Below are 10,000 nucleotides of genomic sequence, written 5' to 3'. Positions count from 1 at the left end.
CACAACAGAGCAAGCAGTGCATCCTTTTGCCAAGGCTCCAGGTCCAGTTGGTCAGTGTGCACTAAGGTCATTAGCTCAATTCCCAGTAAGCACACCCATTCACTGGCTGAAGTGCATGTGTACACACATCTTGGACTGTGAGTTGTTTTGAATACAAGTCTACTAAGTGAACAGCCTTTTTAAGAAATGCAATTTAGTGAGTTGTGTGTGCAAACACAGCAGAAAAGGCAGCAGTTTATGAGGGGAGACCCTTATGTCATATCCTGCTGCCACCTCAACACTGTCCCAGAGAATAGATGAGATGTTTTGGTCTCATGGTTCCTTGTTTAGATCAGTCCTCATTTGTCTTTAAAGAATTTTTTATTTCCCGTTGCCATCTTATCAATAATGAATGAATGTGTGCAGATCAGATCAATGGATCCACTGGCCTTGCATCGGCTCCTATTCATTCAGTCTTTGAAGAGGCAATAATCAATAGCCAATAATAATCAGGCCTCTAGTAAGATTGCCTGGGAACGCGCTAATGGTCCTCATTTGTGTATGCTGACATGATGTAAAGATCAAGATCACTGGAATTAAAAATGCTGTCCATCATCACACACACACACACACACACACACACACACACACACGCACAAAAGGCTACCCATGTATTGTTTTTTTTTGATACCATACTTACATCTGTTCCTTCTATTGACTGTCGTGTGCTTGCTTCTCCTCATCCTTTCCTCTCTTCTCTCTTCTTTTTTATCCTCATTCTCTCTTCTCTTCTCCTCATCTCATCCATCTCTTCCTTCCTCTTCTCCTCATCCCTCTCTCCTCTTCTTTCCTCTTCTCCTCATCTTCTCTCCTCTTCTCTTCACCTCCTCCTCTTCTCCTCCTCATCATCTCCTCTTCTCCTCCTTCTCATCCCTCTCTCCTCTTCTTTCCTCTTCTCCTCATCTTCTCTCCTCTTCTCTTCACCTCCTCCTCTTCTCCTCCTCATCCTCTCCTCTTCTCCTCCTTCTCATCCCTCTCTCCTCTTCTTTCTTCTTCTCTTTCTGTCCTCTTCTTTCCTCTTCTCCTCATCCTCTCTTCTCTCCTCTTCTTTTCACCTCCTCTTCTTCTCCTCATCCTCTCCTCTTCTCCTCATCCTCTCTTTTCTCCTCTTCTCTTCACCTCCTCATCCTCTCCTCTTCTTCTCCTTCTCATCTCTCTCTCTCTCCTGTTCTCCCCCACAGGGTCCCAGGCATCACCATCGCCACAGACATCATCTGCGGTTTTCCAGGCGAGACCGAGTCGGACTTCCAGGAGACGATGGAGCTGGTGCAGACGTACCGCTTCCCGAGTCTCTTCATCAATCAGTTCTACCCGCGACCCGGAACGCCCGCCGCCAAGATGGAGCAGGTCCCAGCGCATGTGGTAAATCCTCCCTTTTCACCCCCACATCCACATCATGCTTTATTCAGTGGCGTCTCTTTCATGGATCAATTTAATCATTGATTCAAAAAACATTGATCTGCATAGCAAATCACTGTTAAGATCAAGAGAGAAAAGTAGGTAGGAACCCTTGAACTGAAGCCAACTGTCTAAGGCAGGAATTCCAAATTGCATGTTGGGACCGTAGTAAGTTTTGACGGCTGGTATTATTTTGAGGATTACGACACAATGTTTGCAATTCACAGTCACAGTTACCAAAGGAAAAGTGCATCAATCAATTTAAATGAAGCCAATATTTAACATTGGATGATGAAGTAAGGCTTGATGTAGACTGTGTGTGTGTTTGTGTGTGCACATTTCTTTGTATGCCTGAGGTGTGCAGGCCACTGTAGTGATAAGCAGCACCAACAGTCAGTGTGTGCATGAATGTGTGTATGTGAAAGTGTGTGACAATTGATAGGCTCAGACAGGTTCTCTTGGTGGAGAAAGGGCCCATTGTGTTTGCTGAAAACAGTGCAAAGGCTCATGTTTGACATCAGTCATCAGTCACGCTGGGGTCAAGCACCACACGGCACAGTTGAGAGACTCAAGTGACCCGTGCCAACACACAACTTTTTATCGCTTTCGTCACGCTGCAATTATTGTGAAGGTTATTATGACTTCTCCCAAACAAATCTCCTTCCTCCGAGTGCCGAGTGCACACGGCTTGATCTGTGATCAAGACGTGAAACTGCGCCTGTCAGGGGATGAAAGGAGAGACGCTCCAATTATGTCAAAAATGTCCTCCGCAAATGGCCTTGAAAACCATCTTCCTGGATTTGCACCTTCAGAGACGAGCTCAAATTTCCCATCTATTCACAATGATTAACACACACTTAGTCTGTCAAGTCACATTCAAATGGATCAAGCAAATAACTGAAATGATCCAGTATTCACATTTCTAGCTGGCTGTATTTGTCTGTATAAATATAATTCATATTTCATACTCAATATATTTCATATTTTTGTGTGTTTAACTCAGACAGGAATGTCATTTATATCCTCCACAAATCAGCACCGGCCGTTCAGATTCATTCTCCCATCGGGAGTGTGTAAAGTTTGTTGTCCTGTGGAAGTCATTTTGTTTGAGAGGATGCGCCTTCCCCGTCTTTGTGTGTGGTGCTAAACCAAAGTGACAGATTCCAAACGAACTACCCAAAGGTAATGAGGTAGCACACACAACCTTCATAGAACTGGACTTTCTATTTCACCTGTTTATTTTTGGCCAAGTCGAGAACAAACATGCCAACGTTTTGGCCACATGGCCTTCATCAGAGCATGAACGAAAATGGAGGACATTGCTTTTGTATGGTGGTATTGACAGGTGATTGGTTTAAAAAATCGCATGGTCTTTAAGGGCGTACTCACACTGTGCCACCCGTACCGTACCCGTGTTTCCCATACATTGACTTATTTGTGGCGGCCCACCACAATATCAACATTGACCACCACACAATGATTTTCCTGGTTGTACTAAAGTGTGCTTAAGTCTGGTTAGAATCATAACCACACTGCACTAATTTGTTAAAAACTGTTGCATTCAGGTTAATTCTGCAAACCTACCACCACAAATAGAATTCAATTAGGTGGGAAACACTGGTACGGTTGGGCGCCTATGCAAAGACTCTAGAACATAGCAGCTCAACCCGTGCCTGGGTACAGTTTGTGTGGTGTCAAATCCTAATTAAACAACATCAAAAGAAGTCCGCACACTGTAGATGTATACTGCAGATGATGGCTTTAATGCACTCCGGAGCATTAGTGAAGCAAGCAAGTAAGTGAAAGCTAAGTGAGCTAACATCCTCTGGCTGTTGTCCAGCCTTTATACCCCAAGTCATCCCAGACAAGACCCTCTATGTTTACAGATAACTGACCAAGTAATATATGGTACTTCACCTTTGCCCTCTCATCCTGTTATTCATACATTCTTTAGGTTGTGCCATTCTTTAGGTTTTGCTTACATTTCCTGGCACCAAACCTTATCTATGCCATTTTCTGCCAGGCCTGCTCTTTCACTTAAACCAGTCTTCCTTTCCCACACTGACCTTACTACAGACTTCAGTTTCACAAAACAATGATATTACACAGAATAAAGATACTACATAAAAGATGTATAAACTAAAGGATATATTTCAATAAAGGCCACGACATTTGTGAGTGCAGACCAAGAATGGGAGAGAAGCGTGCCCAGTGTGAGTACGCCCCAACTCTCTAAAATCACATGTAATACACAGTTTCTTAGCAATATGCCAGCAGATGTAGAACTGGTGAATGACTCGTTCCCCCGGGTCAGGCCCCCTCTCTGTGAAGCCAGTCGCGCCCCGTTGTCCCTCTCCGGCTGTTAGAGAGACGGCAGCGATGGCAACATGAAAATTGCCCAGCGCTGAGGGGATAACGAGGAGAGCGCCACTGTTGTGTGTGTATGTTTATTTGTTTATTGCCTGACCTGCACTGGAGTGTGTGTGTGACCTGCACATGACCACTGGAGTGTGTGTGCGTCTGTGTCTTTCTGTGTGCATCCGTACACTTGTGTATGTATCTGTACACGTGTGTGTGTGTGTATCTGTACTATATGTATGTATGTGTCTGTTTGTGTGTGTGTATCTGTATGTGTGTGTGTGTTTGTGTGTGTGTGTACAGTATCTGTACTGTATGTATGTGTGTGTTTGTGTGTGTGTATCTGTATGTGTGTGTTTGTGTGTGTGTGTGTATCTATATGTATTGTGTGTGTGTGTGTGTGTGTGTGTATCTGTATGTGCATGCGTGCGTGTGTGTGCACGTTTCATCCATGGCCATTCCTCTTCATTAGACTGCACAGCTGCTGATACTGATTGACACTACACCCAGAGCGGTCCTTCCCTGGCGCTGGTGGGCTCCGGCTCGCAGCCGGCCCTATTGTGGCCCAGAACGGGAACAGGATCGTAGCAAGAAACACTTGTGCACTAGTACGGCACTAGGAAACCTAATGTGTGTGCTCACACTGACTTGCATGCACATTGAATTGGCATGCATTAATTTACATTGACATGAATTCATTTTGCAGTCTTCTGGATACAATTATAAGTGCAGTATATTTGCTGGTGCAGGCTTTTATTGACATGTCAAGACCATATTCTCATTTTTTTGTAAAAGAAGTGTGTGTGTGGGGGGGGGGGGCATTTGTCAATAAGTTCAGGAGGGTTATGGTACATGCTGGTTAATTATTCAAGTTTACTTTTCAAAGTTGAGTTTGAAAAAGCTTCAATTTGTAACTTTTGAAGGTCGCAGTGAATCTTCCATGGAGTTGAGGCCTTTGGACCATATTTCATTTTGGAGCATACTTTCTTCCTCTCCTCTCTACTCTTCCCTCCTCTCCTTTCTTTCTTTTCCTCTTCTCTTCCATTCTCTTCTCTTTTCTTCTCCTGCCTTCTCTTATCTCCTCTCTTCTCCTCTCTTCTCTCTTCTCCTCTCTTCTCTTTTCTTCTCCTCTCTTCTCTTATATCCTCTCTTCTCTTCTCTTATCTTCTCTTCCCTCCTCTCCTTTCCTCTCTTCTCCTCTCCTCTCTTCTCTTCTCTCCTCTCTTCTCTTATTCTCTCTCCTCTCCTCTCTTCTCTTCTCCTCTCCTCTCTTCTCTTCTCTTCTCTCCTCTCTTCTGCTCTTGTTGAATCTTTGAGGCGGTCTCCTGCAGAAAGTTGTGTGTGTTTGAGTACCCAGGTTCATGGATCTTTACTTGGTCTGGCTAAAAGCAGATCCTCTGCCGCATCCAGGATCCTTGAAGATCCACCATCAAAGGCACTAGTGTGTGTGTATGTCTTTCAAGGCCTCTCTACTCATCTCCAATTCCCTTTCCTCTCTCTTCCTCTCTCTCTCCCTCTCTCTCTCTTTCTCTCTCCCTCTCTCTTTCTCTCTCTCTCTCTTCCTTTCCTCTTCCGCGCTCTGCGCTCCAATCCCATCGATGTGGCCGTGGAGGATTTGAGGAGACGAGAGGTGGCCATCAATGTTTCAACCCCTCTTGCTGTTGCAGCCATCAGAGATGCTGACAGAACCCACGAGAGCAGTGCGTGCATGCGTGTGTGTGCGACTGTGCGCGTGCGTGCGTGTGTGTGTGTGTGAGTGTGTGTGTGCTTGCATTTGGTGGGGTTTATAGAACTAGGACTATGTAGTAGTTTCACTGTGTTTTTGCATTAATAGCAAAAAATCCATTAACTAGTGCTGTATACCGATTCTGTGTGTGTGTGTGTGTGTGTGTCTGTTTACATGTTTGTATGAGTGTATCTTAGCAAAAGCTAAGTGTGTCCTGGGTGGACACACACACATAACAACAGCCTGCTGTGGCATTGTTTTCCCAGAGGCTACTGGACAGGTGTTTGTGTGAGAGGCACACCTGCTGCAGAGAAACAGCATCATCCGTCAGCCTGCCTCTCAGAAAGCACTGGCTGATGAGGAAGAAGCACTGGACACCAGTGTGTGTGTGTGTGTGTGTGTGTGTGTGTGTGTGTGTGTGTGTGTGTGTGTGTGTGTTGGCCTCTTAATAAAGCACAGAGGATGCTGCACGCTCCTCGTCTCTCAGCAGGCTCGCACATCCCAGCTGTGCTGCCACGGAAACAATGTGGCTACCACGGAGACCAGCCCTGCCGCGTGGCCATGCGATGCCCACTCTGCTACCATGGATCAATGAGGAGAGAGAGAGAGAGGAGAGGAGGATGAAAGAGTAAAAGAGAAGAGGAATGAATGGATTGCCTTTTGAGGAGAAAACAAAGGGATCAGTGAAAAGGAGAAAAGGAGAGAGGTAAAGAATGAGGGATAAAATAGGGAGGGAAGAGGACACAGAAACAGACAAAGGGAAAGAGTGTTTTTAAAAAGAAGTGTGTGTGTGTGTGTGTGTGCGTGCGTGTGTGTGTGTGTGTGTGTGTGCGCGTGCAAGCGTGCGTGCGTGTCTGTTTGTGTGTGTGTTTGCGTGCGCATGCGTCCGTCCATGCGTGTTAGTGTGAGTTTGCGTGCGCGTGCATGCGTGTTAGTGTGTGTGTGTGTGTGTGTGTGTGTTTGTGTGTCCTTGTGAGGCCTCTGTAATGCGTCCCAGTGGTCTGATGCGTTAGCAGAGATAAATGAGCTTGCTTTGGAGGGGCCTGGCTGGACAGGTGTTCGTGTCCACCACCCCTCTGTCCCCCCCAAACCCCCACCTCGGCCCGCTCCTCACCCAGGGAAATTAAAACACCCTCCCCCCCGAGGGCAGGGGGATGCCAGGGCGAGTGGGCATCTGAGCAGACTTGGGATGGGTGGAGACACCGAGAGAGACAGATGGACACAGCAAACACCCAGAGAGGTCTCATCTCATGCAGACACACACACACACACACACACACTCACACTCTACCATTCACATACACCATGCTGATCTGCTATGTTTTGTTTACATCGTCACATTCAAGAATAGAGACGCTTGAGAGGGCGTGTGTGTGTGTGTGTGTGTGTGTGTGTGTGTGTGTGTGTGTGTGTGTGTGTGTGTGTGTGTGTGTGTGTGTGTGTGTGTGTGTGTGTGTGTGTGTGTGTGTGTGTGTGTGTGTGTGTGTGTGTGTGTGTGTGTGTGTGTGTGTGTGTGTGTGTGTGTGTCGTGCGTGCGCGCGCGCGCGCGTGTCTCTTTGTCTTTTCTCCTCTTCCTAACTGCCGCAGGTCTCTTTAACATTACTTTGCAACCTCGGCTTGTAAGTAGGAGTGTCTGTGTGTTTGTGCGCTGTGCATAGGAAGCTTTTGCTAAGATACAAGTGGACTTGTACAAAACCAAGTGGGACAGTATTGTATTTTGTGTACGTATGTGTGTCTGAAATAAAGTGTGTTTATGTGTATGTCAGTGTGATTTTGTGTATGTGTGTGAACGTCATTCTGTGTGTGCGCGTGCATGTTCGTGTGTGTGTGCACGTGCGTGCGGGCGGTACTCAGTGGTGTCATTTTGCGGCCACAATCGTCAAAACGTCATCCCGGGGCCATTCTTGGCTCGTCCGACCCGTCGGGCTGAAACTGCTGAAAAGGTCTGCCCCAGGGGCATTGCTTTTCCAGCCCTCACCCCCTCCCTCTCCGCAAGACTGGTCCGACCGCTCTGCTGCGCTCCGCACCACACCGCACCCTGTGACCTGCAACAGGCCACAACAGGCCCAGAGAGAAGGAGGGAATAAGAGAGAGAGAGAGATAACTAAAAGGTCAAATAGTTGAAAGGGGATGTCAAAAGAGAAGAAACTGAAGAAAGGAACGATCTAGAAGGCAGTGAAGACAGCGATAGAAAGCTCTAGCACTGAGAATAGGATCATGTAGAGAAGAGACAGACTAGAGAACAGAGAGAAGAGAGAAAAGAGTGGGAGTAATGAAGAAACTGAGAGAAGGGGGGAGCATAGGAAAGAGATAGAGAGAGAGACCCCAGTGAGATTCCACTGAACTAAACTGCACACTGATACTGATTGCTCTGGAGCTGAACTGAACTAGCCACTGAGCTCATGTGTCTCATGGATGTTGAGTTTAAGTGTGTGTGTGTGTGTGTGTGTGCACATGAGGACAGCGAGAAGCACAGAAAAACATTCATCGCTGTGTGTGTGTGTGTGTCTTATCTGCTGGGTCTGTGTTTTTGTCCACACCAAACACTGCCCCAGTTTCTTACTCCTAACTTCGTCTCCGCTGAGAAACCACATCCTTTCTTTGCTGCTGTGTGTGTTTGTGTTCAGCCAACAAAGGCAGATGTTGTTTAGAGATATTATTCAGTTCTCTCTGTCCAGTATCAGCTAGGGCTTACACACACACACACACACACACACACACACACACACACACACACACACACACACACACACCTATCAGGGTGGTGTGCTGCCTTTGTTTGTTAAGAGGTTTATTGGGTTGCTATGGCATTAAGTGCATGGCCTTCAACCATGTGTATGTTTGCATCTGCGTAATACACAGGGCTTTGACTGGATGGCTGCTTGTCAGAGAGAGAGATGCACAGGCGTGCGCTCTCTCTTTCACACACACATACTCACATACTCACACACACACACACACACACACACACACACAGAAACCCATTATATTACATATATTACCCCTTACATTGCATGAGTGAATGGCTTGGCATAGGGAGACTGAGGAAACAGGTCAGAGATGAGTAAGGGAGAGATTGAGACGGATGAATCCCTCTTACTTTCTTTCTCTCTCTCTCTCTCTCTCTCTCTCTCTCTCTCTGTCTGTCTGTCTGTCTGTCTGTCTGTCTGTCTGTCGTAGAGCTTGCAGGTCTGGCCCCTGCCCTGATGATGATGAGTCTGTCCTTTGGCTGATTTAGCCACTAATGTTGGCCTGTTAGCCGCTAATGATGACCCGCACGGACTAGTGTCCTCTCGTCCTTGGACTCTGGCTGGAGAGTAAGGGGTGGGGTGGGGTGGGGGTGATGTAGATGGCAGATAGGGTCCTCTTAAATGACAGAACAGAAGCGCTGTGGAGCGAGATGCTACAGTATGGTGGGAGGCAGTAGCTGCAGGTTATTTGCCATAGCAAGATCATTTTTCACCCTTACGGGGCTGCCCTGGGGAGAGTGTGTGTGTGTGTGTGTGTGTGTGTGTGTGTGTGTGTGTGTGTGTGTGAAAGAGAGAGAGACGAAGGCCTCTCTGGCCGGAGTCCTGGTTGGCAGAGATATTGCATGTCCCAAGGTCATAAGTGCCTTCATCTGTTTTGATCAAATTGCTGCTGTTATTTCTGGCAAGGAGTGAAGATGTGATTTGGTGTGAGAAGGAGGACATATTTTCTGGTGCTTTCTCTCTCCCCCTCGCTCTCTCTCTCTCTCTCTCTCTCTCTCTCTCTCTCTCTCTCTCTCTCTCTCTCTCTCTCTATCTCTCTCTCTTTATATATATGTATGTATGTATGTATGTATGTATATATGTGTGTGTGTGTGTGTGTGTGTGTTGATGACATCTTAAACCCATGATTTCTATCCACATTCTTCTCCTAGTGAGATGAATGTTTGGATATCCCCAGTGGAATGATTTATGTCACTGTCAGTATGAACATCTGTTTACTACTTACTACTACAGACTACTACTAGTTTTTTGTCTTTTGTTTTTGTTTTCTGTGCCATCTTAGTTGTACACGTATGTACACGTGTGTGCGCAGGACAGGTGTATACATGTTTTTACGCGTGGATTTGCATATCATACCTTTGTTTGTATCTAATTGTTGACTATTAAAAGATGGTCATCTAAGTTCATCTTGTATCTGTGTGTGTGTGTGTGTGTGTTTTATAGAGCAGTCTTCAGCGTCTTCTCCAACTGCAGTCTTCTTTTTGTTGTCTTACAGAAAAAGCAGAGAACCAAAGAGCTGTCGGCACTCTTCCACTCCTACAACCCCTATGATCATAAGGTAAGCTCTCTCCTCTTTCTCCTCATCCTCCTCCTCCTCCTCCTTCTCCTCCTCTTTCTCCTCCTCCTCCTCTTCCACCTCCTCCTCCTCCTCTTCCTCCTCCTCCACCCTGGCTCGCTCCCTCACAGGCCAGTCTTGTGGCAGTGTCCGACTGTCCGTGTGACGTGAAGG

At 46.5% G+C, this 10,000-nt stretch overlaps 1 protein-coding gene across 2 annotated transcripts in view; it reads left to right on the top strand.

Moving 5' to 3' along the window:
- cdkal1 (CDK5 regulatory subunit associated protein 1-like 1) overlaps window positions 1–10,000 on the top strand; it is a 264,617-nt gene that overhangs the window by 211,955 nt on the left and 42,662 nt on the right. For both annotated transcript variants that reach the window (XM_048261662.1, XM_048261663.1), the window contains exons 11-12: window positions 1,221–1,401; window positions 9,767–9,829. In XM_048261662.1, the coding sequence (XP_048117619.1) occupies window positions 1,221–1,401; window positions 9,767–9,829 (244 nt within the window). The remainder of the gene's footprint in view (window positions 1–1,220; window positions 1,402–9,766; window positions 9,830–10,000) is intronic.

Source organism: Alosa alosa, chromosome 13 (genome assembly GCF_017589495.1).
Source record: "Alosa alosa isolate M-15738 ecotype Scorff River chromosome 13, AALO_Geno_1.1, whole genome shotgun sequence".
Lineage (NCBI taxonomy): Eukaryota > Metazoa > Chordata > Actinopteri > Clupeiformes > Clupeidae > Alosa > Alosa alosa.
Note: the sequence above shows the minus strand (reverse complement) of the source record. Positions and strands in the feature narration are given on the sequence as shown.